The 21684-nt window shown below is 36.5% G+C and overlaps 1 protein-coding gene across 1 annotated transcript in view; it reads right to left on the reverse strand.

The window, feature by feature from the left end:
* LOC150100575 (A disintegrin and metalloproteinase with thrombospondin motifs 6-like) overlaps positions 1-21684 on the reverse strand; it is a 563262-nt gene that overhangs the window by 534326 nt on the left and 7252 nt on the right. Inside the window, exon 2 of the mRNA XM_090402125.1 lies at positions 11790-12160. Coding sequence (XP_090258251.1) covers positions 11790-12160 — 371 coding nt within the window. The remainder of the gene's footprint in view (positions 1-11789; positions 12161-21684) is intronic.

A 21684-nucleotide genomic window follows, 5' to 3' on the forward strand; every position in this document is an offset into this window, starting at 1 on the left:
TAGCATGAAAATATCAGTATCCTTAATACAAATGTTATCACTAATAGTGATACCAATAATGACACCAGTATTAGCGATGAGAAGCTGTTGAATTTAGAGCAGCAACGCCGTGTTTGTGAAAGTCAATTAGAAATACATTCATCGGACCTGAAGGAATGAGCGTAGAGAGTGACCATTTGATGGTCTTAACATAGTAGGCGAATTTCATCGGCTAGGCATGGGACAACCACTCTAGGCATTAGAAGCTTGAAGTGGCTTGCAAGAGTCCTATGTTTGGTTGCGAGAGTAATGTTGTGATTTATGTAAGCCTTAGCCTACTTAGGGCACTAATATAAACGTGCTACAGTTTTAGTTTACAACCCTTCATAGGTGGGATTCACAAAAAAATAAAAGTAATATTTTTTTATATATATCGCATTGCCACTACTATTATTTCTCAATCTCAAATCAACATGCTTATATTTCTTGACTAAAACCCAACTGGATAGTCAAATTAGGCATTAGGTTAAATACTACTGCACGCAACTAATCGCTTCAGCATCCCAGTATATCGGGCCACGAAGGGCTTTTCAGACCAGAAAAAAAAACTGAAGTCACCACAGCTGGACATACCGTATCGTATTTAACTAGGAAACTGGATTTGTTTTGCCTGATCAATATTGGGTTCAATTAACAACGGGTTCGATTTCCGTCCATGACGTGAGGAACCTTTACTGGTCTCTTTCTAGTAAAGGTGAGTTAGCCAGTTTCATACGGAAGTAGAGGGTTTTTTTTCACCCGGAAACTCAGGTTTTTCGTCCCTCAGATCAGGCAAACCGGTCTGTGAACACACACACACACACACACACACGGATTTACAGGCATAAATATATACTTAATCCCTCATTAGAAGGGCTCAACCAGGGAGGGATGAGGAACGGGGAGAATCCCATACGAATAAATAAACAGAAATATTAACAAAAAAAATGAAAGAAAACAAAATATATCGTTAAGCCTATAACTTATGACGCTATAACTTTATACAGTATTATAAGTATATTTGTCCTTTAGTAAGAAAACCTCGAATCGACTCCGACTGAGGAATATATCAGCGGAAACTGATATATATACAGGCATAGGATAAGCTGAAATAAATTAAAATGCTGTATACTGCATCTCTTTAAAAAAACAAAATAATAATATATGAATAAATAAATTAAATTATAATAAAATAAAATATTAGCACATCTTAACATAGTTTTGAAAGTACAAAAGTAGGACAACTACATCGTGTCCAAATCGTGGGCTTTTTTTTTTTTTTTTCAACTTTCGTTGAAAATCCTTCTTTCATCCATTTGCATCAAGATGGTTCTATTGAAACATTACCTAAAGAGAGCCTACCCAATTGGGTTTTTACGTATAACTCTTTCATTGATAAATTATGTTCCTTCCACAATTGCAGCTACGCCTCATTCAATTCCTTTTTTGATTTTTCACCAGAAAGATATCAGAATTTCAAAGCGTCGTAGTAGAAATATTTTCCTGATTGTTCTGAAGACTTGGGCAGTAGAATGACTTCCTATTTGGTGTCGCCTTTTCTCATTATCCCATTTCAGCATTATTTATCAGGTAGCCCATATTCAATTAACACCTAAGAAAGTGAATCCTTATATTTCAACATTAATAATGCTTAGCTTCATTCCAATAACAGCAGGCTTTGTTAACAAGTCGTCCTTTACACTACACGTTTTAAGGACCAAATGAAGTTCGCCCACAGATTCGAAACCCTTCGACACTTCTGCGCATGTCAACAGGAGGAGAATCCATTCCGATAATAGGGTAATCAGTCTATTATCGGAATGGATTTGAAGTTGTTTATTATTACCGGTCGGAAAATTAACTTCTCTTTTATGATCATTGTAGTTAACTATGTTGCTTGTATAACAGTTGGAAAATTTTACCTATAAAGCACGCGATTTCGCGTGTTGGCGATCAATTCGTACGTCCTTCAATTCTTTCTCCCCTTCAGCATGAATCGACTATTCTTGGCAAGACGCCAAGGAGAGACCTACAAAATGTGGGTTTCACCCTCGATGCTCAACTAGGAAATCCTCTTGCTTATGTTACCAATATCTTAATAAATGTGATGAACATTTTGAAGACACTCCCGAAGAAACCTCTTCTTAAAACCACTCTGAAAATTTCAACTGATTTTAAACTACAGAGGTTCGTTACCAGTGGCGAATTCTCCATGCTTGCTATGCAAGCTCATTACTTGAAAGAAGTTCTATTTATTTGTTAATAAAATGCATGCATTTATAAGCATTCCATTTAGGCTTTTATTTTTGTAGACAGAAGACGTCTTAAGCTTGAACGGCAATAATTGAGTTTTGCGTTGTGTATCGAAGGCCGATGCTTGCTCGTCTAGTCAAAGCTACCTTGGCTTGCTCAGTTGTAGGAGCTTCCAGGTCCTCGCATCAGCATCTGTGATTTCATGCGCGCGCATAGCCATTTCCGCTCCCTTCACGTCATCTTAAACACAGGCCATACGCAGTCAAAGTAGCTCTCGCCAGTGAGCTTCAGTCAGCCTTTACAAGTGCGCGTGTTGCTTGGGAAAATTAAGTTACAACTTCATACCAGTTCATAAAGAAGACCCGTAGGGTAGAATTTATATCCACGTAGCTAAATTGAAAAAGATAGAATATCATTTGCAAAATAAATGTTGTATTTGTATGATTAAATGTACATAAATTTCTAAATGTATAGTTTTAAATGGTCAGTAATTCATTATTCCACTAATCAGACTTCAATCACACTTCTCACTCCCTGAATGATAACAAGAGCAAGCATGAATTTCAAGACCAGCATTCGCCCCTGTTCGTTACTTCATCTATTCTCTTCCTTCTATATTTCACGACTTTCTTCAGTCTTCACAAATGTTGATACTGTACTCTTTCGTATTCGACAAACACTGAAGAAAATTTCGAGGACGCCTACCTCTCTAACCCGTTCACTTCATTTTCCAGTAGATTTGATCAACTCGTGACGTTCAGTGTCGGTTAAAATCATTATGTCTCATTTCCAATGGGAAAAAATACTCACCTCACCCTCCGCACTCCTCTTGACTTCGATAGTAGCCATTTGAAAAAATAATACGCATAAATTGAGTTCGCGAATCACATGTTTAGGAAAAATTGCACTATTGAAGATCTTCGTCGATTAAAAATGATGGATCAAAAACATTCCACCTAGCAACTGAGAGTCAGTGACTTTTTTTTTGCAGCATTTGATCCAGCATTTTTGCATCGTGATTCTTAATATTATTTATTACATTTATTATATGAAAAATATACATAAACAGCTTTTCACGATTAACGCTGATATAATCACATATAATAAGTAATTATCGCAAATAAAATATCTTATTCTCTGTCATACCGATATGCACAAAAAAATTATTAAATTCGAGAAAAAACGTTTAAATATTGTGTATTAACTAACAGTGTGTTTTATAGGTAAATTATTTCACTATACATTCATTTTGTGTGCATTGCAGTGGCGTCTTGTACATAAGCACTGCGACACTGCAGCATCCCCAAGGAAAAAACGAAAAAAATTAATTTTGTTTGTGTTTATAAATAATAACAATGCTTACAACATTATATAAATGCAAGACAACATGTTAAAGGCTACAGGTTATGTTTCGACATTGATTGAATAGTTAATAATCGGAATTGTTCGATTAGCGCTTTAGATTACGAAACAAATGCACTGCGATCTAACGCAGTGTCGGAATTTTCACGTTCGGCCAATTGCGTCGCGGATATTTGTTTGCGCTTCTCAATGCACGTAACAAGTGAATCTGACACTGCTCGTTGAGCAGTGTCGCTACAGATAAATTGTATGCTTGCGCACGTTATTTCTGTGTGATACGAAACTTTTATTATTGATGTGTGTTCGTGGTGAGGGTGAAATATTTTTGGTAAATCTTATTTTATTCTGTTAAAATAACATATAATTATGTATTTATTATAAATACAAGGCTGAATTATGACGAGTGTCACTGTTGAAAATATGAAAAGAATTATATTTTTCCAATTATCGTTACATGAAACAAATGCACTGCAATCTAACGCAGTGTAGGAATGTTCGAAACCGACACTGATGCATTGGATTCTGCAAAGCACAGTGGCAATTCATCTACATCATTTTCTGTACATGAAAGTTGTACAGTTGAGAGTTCAGAGATCAAATTAATTTTGGGTCATTGTGAATCGCAAATAAAGTGCAAATGTATGGCTGGCTTGTTAGCCCTTTTTTTCAGGTTTGTATTCATGTACGCATAGTCATCGAATAGTGTAGTGCAGTGTGTGTGTTGTTGGGATTGGGGGGGGGGAGGAAGAAAACGCTGTTACAGTTGATTACAGATTGCAACATTATACGCATGCGCAAACTCTACAGAAAGAAAGAAAAAACTTGTTTTCTCGACAGCCAGTTTTCCCGTCATCCTTATTCTTTTTTGCAAGTGTTCTAATAAGCTTGAGAATGCATACTACAATGAAGAGGCTCACGACCAGACTTTTTACGCTTGAGGCGAAGGATAAAGTGGCGCGCCATTCAACTTTTATTTATTTTTGAACAGATTAATAAAAGAATATTAGTAGTCAGTTTGAGTGTGTCGGTGCGTCAAGTCAAATTAGAGTAAACACTTAAAAAGAGACTTTTCACCATGTTGGGTGTGTGCGATACAAATTAATTTTAAGCGGAAAATTAAAATTTATTTTTGTATAAATGTTGGCATCTTGGGAGAGTGGGCATGAGATGATCACTTCGACTATTACTACACATTAATGATGTTAAATATTTTTATTGCTGAATCAGCTCAGAGATTCAAAATTGTGTGGCGCTTTCCCATAATAATAATAGGAATGACTATTTTTAAGAAGGAAGGGAAGTTTTAATAAAGCGCATACTTTTATTTATTTAATGATAAACTTTATGAATTTTTTCGAGAGAAAACCAAAAGTCGAGTTCAGCAGTCCATTTTTTTTTTTTGTTGTTGTTGTTGTTGTTGTTTAAAACCACAATTCCATCAAACGCTCTTCAGTGATCCCCAACCATTTTAAATCCCCACAGAACAATAGTAACCTTTTAAAAAATCTTACGGCTCCCCTCTTTTTTCTTATTTATTAATTAATATGCACGCGAAAAATAAAAGTAACAAATTAATTATTATTACTACTTTATTTATCAAAATTAATACATAATTGTAAACTAATATAAATGTACTTATATTAATTAGTAATCTAGTTTTATACAATTAAAATAAATTTTATTATAATACAAACAAAATATTTTAATAATAACTGTCATAGTTATTATTACGTGATGCTTGTGCTTCTTCGAGTTATTAAGTCGTAGTCCAATAATCTCTCTCTTTTTTTTTATTTTAATATTTGTTCGTGCTAAAAAAACCCATTGACAGAGTGGAAAATTGCAGTAATGTTATCACAGCAGTCTTTTCGGTATTGGGAACGCCAAGAACAGTTGAATGATGTACTTTATTTGTAAACCTCAATCATTCCTTAAATCAATCCACTCTTCTTCATCTTGCAAATTAGTTTAAAAATTGATATATTTTACGCTATTCTTTTAGGCACATCTTTAGTCGACATTTAGAAGGAAAAAACAAAAACTCGTGTCACATTATTAGTGGGAACCACTCTAGATCGTATAAAATTATAATGAATTTTTAATTATAGTTGTTTCCAGTTTTTATTTTATCTTCTTCTTCTTCTCTTCCGTCTAAGACGGGTTGGGTCTTCTCTTGAGCAGGATCTTCCAGTCTTCTCTATTCCTTGCTATTCGAAAAATTTCCTTATATGTTCTGCATCCCGAGATGTTCTTTATTAATTTCAGCCAAGTAATTCTTGGTCTTCCGGGTCTTCTTTATTCAGTTGGAAAACTATTGATTAGGACGTTAGGAAGTCTGTCTGTGTCCATGCGTGCAGTGTGCCCAAACCATATCAGTTGTTGTTTTCTAATTTTTTCTATTATTGTCTTTTTATACAATAGTTCTTGTCTGACTGTGTTGTTTGTTTTCTTTTCTATCCAACTTGTTCTGCTTATTTTTCTTAAGCATTTCATTTCAAATGCCAGCAGTGCAGTTTTTTCTCCTCTCTTTTCTTAACTGTCAACGCTTCTGCTCCATAGATGACCGTTGGTATAATTATTGCTTCATATAATTTGCTTTTGGCTTGCTTAGATATCTTGTTTGTTTTCCAGATTTTCTGTAATTTTCCCATGGTGGTCCATCCTATCGCTATTCTGTGTTTGATTGTTTTGAGTTCATCTATTGTTTCTGTTAGTTTTGATCCAAGGTATATGAAGTTGTCTACTTGTTCTATTTGTTCTCCGTTTAGGGTGGCTGAGATGGTAGTTCCGTTCCTCCCTATTTTCATCACTTTTGTCTTTTGTATATTTATTGTCATGTCATATGTTTTACAGGTTTCGTTTAGCTTGTTGATCAACTTTTGTAGTTCATTTGGGGTTCTTGCAAGAAGGACGAGATCATCTGCATATTTGATATTATTTATTTTTATTTTATAATCGAATACAATTATTTTATATAAATTTAAACACCAATATTTTACGTTAAGTAAATAATAGCTCTTCCGTGATATTTCTAATATAAAAGTTCAATGCCTAAGGATTGTTTTGTTTGCTTACTTTGAGAACAACATGGTCTGTGTACTGCAGTGGCGCACTCAGGATTTATCTTGGGGGAGCCGAGATGAACGGATAAAAATATTTTTAAAGCAAATTCAATAAAACTCATTAGGTGATTATAAAAATTTATTTGAAGAATAAAACCCAGTTTTCTTTTCTTTTTACAAAGTTCTTGAATTACTTCAGTCGTGGTTATATTAATCTCTCTCTCTCTCTCTCTCTGTATGTGTGTGTGTATATATATATATATATATATATATATATATATACTTTCACTGACGCATGTTGTTACCGAAAGTGTTCCAAATATTTTTAATAAGTTATAGATGTCAGGATATATCATTCTGTCACACTTTGAAACTGCATCAATAGTATTTTTTGCATGGACCTATTGCAAACGGTTTTTCAAATTTCTAATTTTTTATACCACAACTTGAGCTCGGGCAAACGAAGTAGCGCTCGGTCCTCCCGAGCACTACTTCGTTCGCCTTACGTTCACAGCGGCCGTGATTCCCGAGAGCTATAGGGTATTCCCACCTTATGTGACCGCTAATTCATAAGTAGTATAGAAATAGAAGACACGACACAACATAAAAAAAATGAATTTTAATTAGGAAAAGATTTTTTTGAAATTTTTCTAGTGTTTTTTTTTCCTTTTTGGTGGGGGGGTGCCAGGGCCCCTTGTCCCCCTCTCTCTGGGTGCGCCACTGGTGTACTGATATTTATGGATACATGAGATCAAATAGATTTCTATACTTCAGTTTATTACAGCGAGCATTCATTTTTATGCTATACTTTATAGAGGAACATTAATCTAGGAAATGAGATGTAATGACCGTTTATCCCCCCACCCATAAAAATAAGAATAAAACCTGTCATCATATTTCATTATTCATTTCCTTCCGTCGCTATTAATTATAAAGCCTTAAGCATTCCATATCAGTGAGAACATGGTCTGAGATTTTATGCTTGAGTAAATGTTTTTTACAGGCATATTTTATACTTCAAAACGGTGTTGAAGAATCAAAATTTAAGAATAGCAACATAAAATAGACATATTCAGACTATAAATACTCTGTCTTACAGAGTACGCTTACTATTGAATAAAAAAAAATAGCATTTTATTTTTAAGTGCGAGGTTATATATTGAAATTAATTAGTTATATTATTCGAGTTCTGAGAAGCCATAATAAGAGAAGCCATCGGTGAGTTATTATTCAAAGCGCGTTTATTGTCGCAAAATGGCTTGATTACAGCCTGTAAAAAGACATCGTTACTCTTAACAGCCTGCGACAATGACATTACTGTTTGAGGTAGCGCCCGGTGTGTCAGCAAGATCAAACATCAACCTTATAACTCTAATTAGAGTAGCAGGACGTGACCTTTTCATCTCCGCTGATAGCGCAGGATGATGGGGTAGGATGTGTTCCCATAACAAGATATGATAGTGCCAACGATGTTGAGTAGTTCACATGGGAGATAATCGCATTTGGGATTTTTTTTTTCCCCTTCTTTCTTTCTTTGCACGGATACAACCAGTTTGGGAAGTTATAACGCACAAATAGATATCGTATTTATTTAACACATGCAAGCTATAGTTATTACTCTATCTGTATAAATTAAGATATATTCCAAAAACATAAAATTATCAGTTCGGTGCAAAATTTTCATTGCACAATAATTTCCCTCTGTATTTTGTATTCGTTCAAAGCATGGAACAAAATTAAATTTAAAAAAAAAAAGTTCAATTTCTAAGCAGAATTTCACCTAATGTAACTGCAAGTTGCTATTTGTCTTAAATAACATAAAAAAAGACTAATTTGTGACAGTTTATGACATTAATTTGTTCATAACAAATTCTCAGAACGGAATAAGGTAAAAATGATCAATGAACCAAATAACCAAAAGTTTACAGTAATGGAGCTGCCTATCAGTTCCAACCTAAGGCTAAGGGTTAAGTTCTAATTAAAATATCTGAGCATTGAAATATACATTTATCTATAATTATGCCCAAATATTGGTTCTTTAGCCTCACAGCAATCATTCAAATTATATATTTTGGCTCAATCAAATCTGGAACCAAATGCCATGTCATCGCTTCCAAAAAATTAAAATACCAAGTTATGTCTTTTGTAATACTATTTTAATTATATAAACATTTTAATTAGTTCGAACTTAATTTAACCTTAGACTGGAACACGGGGCAACTCTGTTATCATAAAAGCTTTGTTGGTTTTTGTTCATTGTCTATAATAGGAACTACTTGAAAATATGTTCATAAAATTGATTTTTATGAACTGATGAAAATCTCATTGAAATAAAATTGTGTAATTAAACGCCAGCCTGTTTGACCAAGTGGTAGCTCGTCCCTGCTCCCATCTCCGACCAATAGGTTAAGGATTCGAATCATTATAAAAATAAAAAATTAAGCAAATAATTAAAAGAAATAAAAAAGACAAAAAATCTTAGCTAACTCACCGTACTTTTGTACTATGGGTTTATAATCTTTTGTTGGAGTCTCATTAAAAAAATTAAAAAAAAAAAATTAGTGTCCAAGTATCTGTGGTCACGGAACATTATGTGTATTATATCTGCCAATTGCTTGTATTCAGAGCGGTTTTCTGAAAAGTTTTGTGTTACTTGTAGACATAAAAATCACTGCTTTCGATCTGAGAATGGATAATTCAGCACCTAATTAAAGGACTTGCAGGACGTCAGCGTCATACAGAATTAAAAACTGAAAGAACCGAACTTTTTAGAGTGTTTTTAATCAGTTTTAAAATAACTCAAATTACTTTCTCGACTAGTATAACACTGCGCAAAAATATCCAATATCCTCAGATATGAGTGGTCACTTTATCAGTTACACTCACAGGAGTAACATCCCTTTTAATTCGAAGAACATCAACTCATCAGGACTCAACGATGTATCCACAGCGTTCCACAGAGATGCTGAGATCAGGTGATTGAACATATAAAGTATAATGAAGTCATCCTCATGCTCATGGAACGATCTGTACCTTGGCATAGAGCCTCACTGTTCATTATTCTAAAAATAATCGTTAATTACCAGAAAGACAAACTATGAAAATGAAGGAATGTACCTCATTGGCTACAGTGTTCAAGTAGTCTATGGCGTTCAGATGTTGCTCCACCGATATCAGGAAGCCTAGCGTGTATAAGAAATATTCTCCATCGCATCGTCAGCTGCAAGCAATGCTGTCACTAGCACGGTGGATCCATAATTACTGCTATCACCGTACTCTAGCCATATGTCAATATGAGGTAACTAACGAGAATCTGTTACTTTTTCCACACCTCGAATCCGGTGTCTTATGTTCTTGTCTGCTGTACTCTTGTTTTAAGTTGGCAGAAATGGAACTCGGTGACAGGGGCGAATTCTCCATGCTTGCTGAGCAAGCTCATTACTTGAGAAAGAAGTAATATTTATTTGTTAATAAATGTATGCATTTGTAAGCATTCCATTTAAGCTTTTATTTTTGTAGACAGAAGACGTCTTAAGCTTGCGCGGCAATAATTGGGCTTTGCGTTGTGTATCGAAGGCCGATGCTTGCTCGTCTAGTCAAAGCTACCTTGGCTTGCTCGATTGTAGGAGTTTCCAGGTCCACGCGCGCGCATAGCCATTTCCGCTCCCTTCACGTCATCTTAAACACAGGCCATAAGCAGTCAACGTAGCTCTAGTCAGTGAGCTTCAGCCAGCCTTTATAAGTGTGCGTTCATAAAGAATTTTTTTAGTATATATTTATTTATAATTTATTTATATATATATATATATATATATATATATATATATATATATAAATTTGCCTGCTTGCGGGATGAAAAACCCCAGATAAACTGGGGGGAAAAACCCTGCTGTCCACGCCCAAGACCGGCAAACTTGGCCATGGCTGAGGAAGATCCTTAAGCTCCTCACGTCGGCGACGGGAATCGAACCCAGGACATTCCTTCCCCAGGCACAGACACACTTCCCCAGGTCGCGAAGCGCAAAGCCACTAGGCTAACCGCGCGGACAATTATGTGCACTAGCTTCGTACCATTAATTGCTTCGGCCATAAATCAAAACAACTCAACGTAATTCGGTTGTTGAGATTCACCGGCTGGGAAATGTTGAAAATGGAGGATGAGTTTCTAATCAAGAGCTGTACTTTATTATTTTCAAGAAACAGGTAATTTATTTTGTATACTTTATTTGTCTATTTTGTTAGATGATTAATAGAATACATGAGCAAAAAAAAAAAAAAAAAAAGCACAAAGTAGTGCATGAACTCAACAAGTGTTAGACGAGCATAAGATTAACTGTGGACTGTCGGATAATGTGATGATCTGTTTCTGCATCTGTCTTTAAAAGAAATAATAAACCGATTCTAGTTACATTGCTGGTCGCTTATTAAATCACGCTCATTTTAATCCGTCTTTGATGTCTACTGTCATAAAATGAAAATAGGATGAAGCATAAAGAAATAACGATATCAAGTCATGTTATCTATTATTAAGAAAAATAATTAAAATCGGATTATCAAATATAATCTAAAAATTGCCAAAATACAAAGGCTCCAAGAATCCATTTCCGTTAAAAAGTTGCTCAAGGCTGAGACTAATTTCTCTTCATGAAAAGCGCGCGCACACACACACACACACACACACACAGTTTACCCTATACATATACTGGCATATACTGCTGTGTGAACCACACTTAGATAGGCAAACAATAAGTGACGGGCATGGGAAACAAACAAATAAAAAAACCGAGCTTAGATGCAAGCCCATTATTATGTTTGGTGATTATTTTTTTTCTTTCCTGGGAAGATGCGTAAACATCTGCCGAGATCTAAATGACAGTCTCGGTGTCAAGGTCACTAACCGGCTGTGCAATGGACTAGTGTTTATAAGAATATTGCGAAATTGATTCCGGGTGCTTTCATGTGGTCGTTCGCTTGCGAATGACTCGTATCATACTAGCGAAGTTTATGTAAATATTAAGAGCACTCCCATTTTTTCTTAAGTTTATAGTGCGATAACATGGAGAACTGAATAAGAGGGATCAACTACTCACTTACCAGACCAGAGCACGTAGATAATGCCACCTGGGAACCTTCAATGTTGCGGATAAAACCATGATAGTAACAGTGATCGACTGCTTTTTTCAGCCGAATTCCTCTTGTTTGGTTAAGATGTGTACCTCGTCTCTCGATTACTAAACCCGGAGGTATGAGATTATGGTTGGGTTTTAACGTCAGGAACATCTCCTTATCAGCTACAGGCAAGCGGTAGTGAACTGTGCTGTCATCCAAATATTCAACTCCACGACGCCGACGAACATTTGAACTTTTTATGTATCGATGGTTAACATCATAAGAAAGAAAATCTCCTTCAGATGTCACCTTTTGGGGGACTGTAATTTCGTAATCCAAATCACTGGAAGCGTCCACTAGATAAAGAAAAAGTGAAAGAATGTGATGTACTTTTTTAGTTTTTATATGGCATGGTTTAATGCAATGTTCTCTTTTACAGAGCGTCTAAAATCGAAATGAGATAAAAATATTCTTTTTAGTTTTCTCCAATAGATGACTTAATGCATGAGTATGATAACTATTAATCACATTTATTTTTTTCCGTATTCAAAGTTAATCAAATTAACTTTAGGATATTAAAATGGATATCAACTCTTATCAGAAAATAATAAAATGCTGGAGTAATTCAACAGAATATACAAGACTGTGTTATTAGAAAAATAAGAGGATTGAGTGTCTATTAATGAGTTATGGATCCCCCCTGTGACCCATTTTCACCAGATAGATAATCCGTTTTCCTTCTAAATTAATTTATAATAAATTTAGTTTAATCCTTTATCCAAGTGTGAGCAAACAAAGTATGCGCCTGAAAGTATCTTCAGGACTGGGGTAAGGTGGTACAACACCAGGGCACTCCTTGCAAAGGTGGAGCAAGCTACCAACACTCCTATCTCAGTATTTCTCATAATGCAAAACACATCTCCTTGCAGATATGTCAAATGTTATGCATTAAGGGAAGGGCCACAACCCAGACTAGTTTCGACATTTATTGAAGTCTCTTCAGTGGGAGCCAGGCCCAAGTTGAGATACCAGGCAGAAGCATTAGCAGGTCATCTCTACCTATAGGAGTTGCCAAATGGTGTGCCACCCTTTTTTAATAAATTACTCTGGATTTAGAGAAAGATGTTGAAAGTTTATTTTTCACTTGGTTAGACTATAATAAATTTAGTTTAATCCTTTAACCAAGTGTGAGCAAACAAAGTTTGCGCCTGAAAGTATCTTCAGGACTGGGGTAAGGTGGTACAACAATAGGGCACTCCTTGCAAAGGTGGAGCAAGCTACCAACACTCCTATCTCAGTATCTCCTATAATGCAAAACACATCTCCTTGCGGATATGTATAATGTTATGCATTAAGGGAAGGGCCACTACCCAGACTAGTTTCGACCTTTATTGAGGTCTCTTCAGTGAGAGCCAGGCCCAAGTTGAGATACCAGGCAGAAGCATTAGCAAGGTCATCTCTACCTACAGGAGTTGCCAAACGCTGTGCCACCTTTTTAATAAATTACTCTGGATTTAGAGAAAGATGTTGAAAGTTTATTTTTCACTTGGTTATTTTCACCATATTATTAAAAAAGGGTGGCACACCATTTGTAACTCCTATAGGTAGAGATGACCTGCTAATGCTTCTGCCTGGTATCTCCACTTGGGCCTGGCTCTCACTGAAGAGACCTCAATAAAGGTCGAAACTAGTCTGGGTAGTGGCCCTTCCCTTAATGCATAACATTAGACATATCCGCAAGGAGATGTGTTTTGCATTATAGGAGATACTGAGATAGGAGTGTTGGTATCTTGCTCCACCTTTGCAAGGAGTGCCCTATTGTTGTACCACCTTACCCCAGTCCTGAAGATACTTTCAGGCGCAAACTTTGTTTGCTCACACTTGGTTAAAGGATTAAACTAAATTTATTATACTCTAACCAAGTGAAAAATAAACTTTCAACTCCAAATTAATTTATGCTTTCCTATTTGCTTCCCTCCTTTCAGAATATAGGTTTGTTCACTAGTTATCTTTATAAAAGTACATAAAGTAATAACAGCTGAATATATAAATGCAATTGTTGCATTCAGAAATTTAAATTGGGACATATTCCATAAAAAGAGTTTTTCCGTGAGAACGATGAAGTTTTTCGAATTGCGCCCTAGATGGATAGATAGATAACATTTTCAGTGCCTTTCATCGTGAAGTTAGATACTTCTCATGATCCCGTAGGTGGGAGGGGGAGATTTTCCAACTCACTCCTTGGTATTGTTGTTCCAACAAACAATGATCTGATAAAATCTGTCATGAAATGATCCATAATAAATATATATATTCTAGCACTGTCATTTATGTATCCACAGAAATGTTCATTCCCTGATCCATACACGCCAATACCTTTCAATTTGTTGAAAGATGTACACCGTTGCTCCATAGGAACATGCAGCCATTTTTAAATATGCTGGGCAAAATGCGTAAGCAGCTATCATATTTTTCCTTGATTGTCCTTTCGACCATATGCAAATTATTTCTGAACGCTAGCTGAACGAATTTACTGAAATTCGGAATCAGAGAACGTTGTAATCCTAACAGAAAAAAAAAATAAAAAATTGTGAAATCATTTTGTTCAACCGAACTATTTGCTGTGACAAAAAGTTTCGAATTTATGCCTAATTATAACTTTGTTCTGGTCTGTCCTGGGTGGATGGAAAATAATGAGTTTCATATGATGTAAATACGCCAATTCTGTTTCGTTCCGTTTTTATTGACAAAATGATTCGAACTGAAAGTCATAATTCCCCACTACCGTGGAATTTAATGAAATCAGATATTTAAAGTATTAAAATTTGGCGAGTCCTGTCAGTTTTCTTTTCAACTGGATTGTATTCAATCAGGCTAAACAAAATTATACGATAGTTATAAGTCATAAGCAAATGAAAGTTTCGTAAGCATTCCTCTAACCTTGTGATGTATATATTATTATTATTACATGACACCTCTAGGGAGTCCAAAGACTCATCGAGGGAGGGCACCTACTCTACAGCTCTCCGTCTCCACCATTCAATCCAACTACAACTGACTGCAACTACACCAACGCCATCTACCGCCCACTACTAATACTAGCATTTCTACAGGCAATCAGAAGCATTCATATCCACGCGGGATTCGAACCCGCAGCCTTTTGGATGGAGAGCGGACACGCTAACCACTCGGTCGACCAGGCCAACATATATTGTATTTTTGTATATATTGTATTGTATTATATATATATATATTGTAATATATACATATTGTATTTTTATAAATCTGATTAAAGCATAGTTAATATAGATAAAGTCCAACATTATGATTAACAGTTTTCGAGAGGGAAAAAAATCAAAAATTTAACCACGAACAGTTTCTAACTGTATTTGTATGTAAAGGATTGTAAAAACGTGTTGTAGCAATCATTCATCGACAAGTCTTGAACTTGTCGATGAATGAACAAATCTAACATCATTAAAATTCTGAGAAATAGAGATGTGCACTTTAAAGGGAGGACAATAAAAAAGAAAGAAGATGCATCTTATATAATCAATTCATCTTAATAGTTATTCTAAGAAAGCAATTATTGTCTAAAGAGAAACCATTGCGTTCAAATACAGATGTAAGATAAAGAGATTCTATCTCCATTCCATACTTATATCGCTTTATTTCTTAAACATTTAAATATTAAAGGTCGCTTATTAGCCAGTCCAGCTACGCAGCCTCCTGAGCTCCCCGAAAGAGAATGCTTTTCCGAAATATTTGGGAAGACTAAACATTTTTTACGAGTCTGTGTAGTACAGTGGATGTGGCGTTTGCACACCACGGCGCTTGGTCGTACGAAGGAAGACTTGTTTTCAAGTCTAGTCGGCGACTAGAGGATATTTTTCTAAGCCTTTTATCGACCAGTTCCCGAGTTAGTTGATCTCTGGCACGGGCGAGCGGGATTTTTCTCCCGGAAACTCAGGTTTTTCGTTCCGTAAACTCAAGAAAATCGACCGTAGAACCAACACTATTTCAGACATTAAATATATTGTGTTAGGGTTAGGGACCACGAGATGGCGGCACTTGTTCAGCTATTCTCTTCATTACGTGCCGCTTAATTAGTAATAGCCTTGGGTCAGCTATCTCTGATTGCGTACCAGTGGAGATTAAATGCCCACTCAGTCTCCAAAAGTTAGATAGGGCTAACCGCCTCGCCTACTCCCTACATATGGGAATAAAAAGGCGTTAGCGGACTTTTTTTTTTTCCTGACTAAACATTTAGTGTCTCTGTAGAAAGACTTGCAATGGTCAGACAGAGAATTACTTACGGAAGACGAACACCGTAACGATGTAGCTCATAAAGAAGAAAAAAAAATAGAGAGAAGTCGAGTTTAAGAAGGCATGTCGTGCATACAAACCACACCATGAAGTTAGACATAGCAAATATGCCATGCTGAAATTATCACATCTTTTTCAACGTAGAAGTTCACACGAAATCCTCAATAAAAATCAGGACTTGATTTTTCACGACGCACAACAGTTGCATAACATGTAACAGAATGTTATGATACATTCTGTACAACATGCTATGTTACATGTTGTACCAGAATAACTACTTCAGATATTCTAACACTACCTGAAAAACAACGGTAAAACTAGCAGCAAACATATTTTTTTCTTAATTTATATTGTTAACGGCTGTTATTATATTCGTTTCATGTTGTTATTTTTATTTTATTTTATTTTATTTTTCTTGTACCAGAAACGCTCAAAAAGCTCCAAAATATTAGTAGCAAACGCACTAGTTGCATTTCATTAGTTTTCGTTTATTACAACAATAAGCCTACTTACCAGGGCCGGCGGAAGCGGGTCTGCAAAGCCTACATTGCAGGCGGGCACCACTACAAGGTGTGCGCCGTTTCGAAGTGTTAGTATAAAGTGTTAGTTTATTTAAATTTTTGTAAACGAATTAAGTAATAATAATTAGGTAAGTCAATATAATGATGCAAATTTACAGTTAGAAAAAGTTACAGTTGCAAATTTACAAAAAAAATCTTGTAAATTCTTTCCACATGATTATGACAAAAATAAAAATAAATAAATAAATTGCCATTTGTTTGAGGGTGCCCATATTAGCTGTGCAGGTGTACGACATCCAGTCTAGCGTCGGCCCTGCTACTTACTTTCAATAAATAAAAACAAACACAGTAATTGTGTCAAAGAGAAGTTGTATCTAATAGAAGGTTTGTCTACTAGAAGCCATTTTGAAGGCAATTCTTTAAATGAGCAAGAATATCATGCAGTGTTAGTTTATTTAAATTTTAAATGAGCAAGAATATCATGCAGCAACAAAAAAAAAAAATCTTGGACTTTCAAATTCAATACTTATAAGTGATAAGGGTGCATGAGCAAGATATTAAATCGCAAATAACCGATGTTACGCGTATGAAGAATACATTTTGTATCCTTCTGAGCATTTTTATAGGCTATCAATAACCAAGATATGTGATTATCAGATATTAAGATGAATTCACTTTCTCAAAGAAGCAGTATACGCTGAAAGCAGTCAGATAGCGACTTCCGGCGGCGAGACACCAGACTAATCGCTAGTCTCCAGTAAATTTACTGCTAGACATTCGTCTGCCTGTCTGTAACTCATCCGTCTCTCTAGATTTAAGGATGCTTTGGTTCATAACTGTCAGCCTGTTTCTTCTGCCGTAACTAGTCAGAAGGTTCTAATTGTTACGATCTTATCTGCCTCGAAAGTGGCTCACGATATCCACTTCTTTTTGCTTAATGAGAAAAGAAAAACGAAGTCAGCCTTCTCTGTGTGTTCATTGAACCAGCCTTGTGCAAGTATTAACTTGAGCGGAAAAATAAAAACTGACGTTTATAAAATACAGTCTGTTCTGGTCAGCAGAAATTTCAGAACATGTTCCCAAGCAAAGGGGAGTGCCTAACCGAAGCCTCGCAATAAATTAAAAAAAAAAAAAAAAAGATGGGGATAGAGGAATGCGTCTCCTTCAGGGAAGCCTTTGTATGAATGAATGGAATCGACTTCCTTATACTAGAAAGTTGTAGGATATTTGGATCACCGCCAACAACTAGACTACTGGAATGATCGCATTGTATACTCTTCGGTTTTCTGGGCTTGGTTATGGAGCTTGACCTACTCAAAACATGTAAATCAAACAACTAGAAAAACAAAAATGTCATCAATTCTTTACAAAGATGTAACGATTAAAAAAAAAAACTGATTAACAGTTCAGAGTACCAAGATAAGTTGAACAGGAGAAAGTTTGGTCTATAAAAGAGATCTTGAACATCCCATCTACTTCGCATATGTACATCAGGATTGCATCGATAGTTTTCGCTTTCATCAATCAAGTTTTACGTTCGAAACTGGCTTCGCCTGTCACTCAGTTACAAATTTACAATTTAAGTTAGTTTTAAGAATTGCTGGAAACCGTCCCATTGACACACATGCGCTGCTTCTTTCTCAGAACTTTGTAGTCGCAAAACACCTGATTACACGTGATTTAAGAAGTATGTAGAACTTGTTTGAATACTGTCATTGTAAGTTCAAGCAATCAAAGCACACTTTTTTATAATTGCGAACAGGTTCCGCATAATGACAAGTTCATAATGACAAGTTGGCTTTCACGCAGAGTAAGAGTTTTTCACCATTTAAGGCTTACGTAAAAAAACGCTTACGTAAATGCACAATTATTTAATCTTGCTTGGACCAGTTTCTTTGGGATGTTGTTATCTGTTATTCTAGGGATTTACACAAGTTTCAGCACTAAAAATAAAAATATTCACGAGGGAGTCGAGGTATACGAAGTTGGGAATGTATCGAAGACATGCCAAGAAATTCCTTCACTCTGCCTGTTCGATAACATTGCCACCTTCAGTAATAAGTATTGTTACAAAATTAAAACCATTCTCAAAATACTGCATATCAGTAACAAGCCACATGACACAGCATAACATAAAAGTAAAGGAAAGCACTAAAAATAATTGTAGTTGCAGTCGCGTACAATACTAGAAATGGATGTGGCTTCCAGCATTGCAAGCAACTGCAAGGTATCATCATAGAATTTTGATACCTTGCTATTTCCGGCCCATTCTTACCGAACTATTCCTTGCGAATAGTTCGGTAAGGATGGCGCCTGCCATTATTACCGAATGGCGCCTGCCAATACCGAAGAGCATCGGTATTGGCAAGCGCATGTCTATACGAAAACCACTATTTTTCTGCCAAGAACCGGAATGTTCGTCTAACAGTGGTGTTACACACCGTGACTAGACACTGGAAGACTGGAAAAACGTCAAGTGGTCTGACGAGTCACGGTACACCTTGTTGTGTACCGACGGTAGACAGAGTTTCGCGGAGCCCCATGTAGCAATCAACCCAGCTAGTCATGTAAACTCACCTCAAGGTTCTGGAAGTGTCATGGGTGGAGGATTTTTTGTTGGTACGGAATAGGTCCCCTGATATTGCTGTAAGGTCAGTTGTCCTTTAAGGAATATCTGAACATTGCCAATCAAGTCCATCCTGAAATGTCGACATTTTATCCAGCAGTTGGAGGTTGTTTCATGGACGACAATGCTACTGTCCATCGAGTAAGAATTGTTCAGCAGTGGTTCAGCGAGCATGACAGCACCTTCTACCATCTTCTCTGGCCACCACAAAGTCCGGATCTGAACACCATTCTTGAGAACGTATCGGACATGGTAGAACAACAGATCCTAGAGGGAGTAAATTCCTCTTCAGTCAAATCTGAGCCAGTTAAAGGACTGTCTGGTGAACGGCTGATATGCTGTTAACGTAGATGAAAGCCAACACTTTGTGGAATCTATGCCAAATCGCATGTGTCGGGATAAAAGAGGTCCAATACGCATTAAATGAAACGTTATAATTCGGTCGCCAGTATGTATATATAGAATATACAATGCTTGGAAAGAAGTAAACAGACACCCTCACGGACATGGTGCATCGTGCCATGCAACGAGTCACGTGTTTGTAGCAGTATAAATTAGAGGAAATGATGCTCCAGAGTCAGTGCAACTGTGACCAGGTGAATGGGCTGCGAGAAGGGAATTGACGGAGTTTGAAAGCGGCATTATGATAGGATGCCATGTTACAGCCTATCTGTTCGGAAAAACTGTTGACAGTTTGGAGAATCCCACGTCAACAATCAGTGACACCATACCGAGATGGTAGTGCAGGTAGTCAACTGCAAGTTGACTCCCTGCGCCGCAGTAGACGATCCACCACGCTCACCGAACGTGACGGTAGAGTGTGTGCTACGAAGATAATATGAAAAAACGGCCATTCGTCGGTCGACACGTTGAATGCGGAGTTCTGGTCATCGACTGGACCATAATATGTAAGCGCCACATTACCCGAACCAACTGTGCACGCTCTTTGTGGATGTAGCTACATCCTCTACTCTACTGAACCGAGCAGATGGACGAGTGCGAGTGTGGTGGATGCCCGATGAACACCTCTTACTACAGTGGCGGTGTGATGGTATGATCCTGTTTTTCCTGGTTTGGCTTCAGATTTCTGTTTGTGGTGCAACGAACATTGAACTCCGAGAGGTATATGAACATTGTGGGCAATGCAATGCTTCCTACTTTGTGTTTTTTCTATGGAACTAACCATTGTTTCGTTCAGCAAGACAATGCACCGTGTCATACGGCTGCTGTAAGTACGTGGTTTGTGAACATGAACGTATCACACTTGATTGGCCTGCACAGAGAATTGATCTCAACACTATTGAACATATGTGGGATGAACTGGAGCGTCGGGTGAGGTCGAGAGACGCCTGCCTCACAATATTGCAGGACCTCATTACTTGCCTACAAAAAGAATGATCCAAAATTTCCATCGATCGCTATCGTATGCATGTGGAAAGTATGCCCCGTAGGTTTGCTGTAGTCATCGCATCGAGAGGAGTCCTACATCTTATTAAGGTGGGCGCCATGGCTGTTTGTTTCTCACAATATAGTGTCCGTTGACTTCTTTCCAAGCAGTGTCCATCAAACAGGACGAATGGAAGAACTGATACATGTAATCTAAATATTCACCTCAAGCTATGCTCAGGTTCTACTTGTATCATGCATTGTTTACATCTTTTCAAAGGGAAGGAGACAATTAAAAAGCTGAGGAATCAGGACACACATTGTTAAAATCATTTGGACTTACTTTGGTATGATAAATTCCAGGAGAACGTTATTCAAATAAAGTATATCATTAAACGTGGTGTTATGAGGTTGCAAATGAGATCATTGTGAAATGAGATTGCAAAAGATCACGATGGTGACATAAGAGTCCCGATGTGATTCATATACAGGCACCTTTGAGAAGAGATAGAATAAGGATTTCGTGAAAGACACATATCCTACTTCACTGCGGAAATGAATAGGCCAAAATACACTTGTCTGTTTACTAATTCTTGGTGGTGGAAAGTATATCTAGGATACTGATATCTGTAATCAGAGCTAAAAGGTAGGATAACTGTGTATTATGTGAAAATAAAAACTTTTGAAACATTGAAATGTTCCAAAAACCTAACTTAATTTTTGCGACGTAGTATAACAAGCATCAATAACAGCAGGAATGCAACGTAATCATTGACTATCACTGCTTCTGTAGTTTTATAATTGGATATCTTCTCAATTGCTTTATAAAGCTAATGACAAATTTCGTCTTCCTTCTGTCAATTTTTTCAAGTACATAAGGAACAATGTCTAATAAATCACCAGGAAAGAAAACCGCCAAGCAAATTCTTATTTAAGTAAAGGCTGAGTACTAGTCTCTGGCAAATCAAAAAAAGGTATTATAATGCATTACATCTTTCAGAGTATTTCCAAATAGTTGGCT

This window comes from Typopeltis vanoorti, chromosome 12, assembly GCF_054136105.1.
Source record: "Typopeltis vanoorti isolate ZY-2024b chromosome 12, IOZ_Tvanoo_1.0, whole genome shotgun sequence".
Classification (NCBI taxonomy): Eukaryota; Metazoa; Arthropoda; class Arachnida; order Uropygi; family Thelyphonidae; genus Typopeltis; species Typopeltis vanoorti.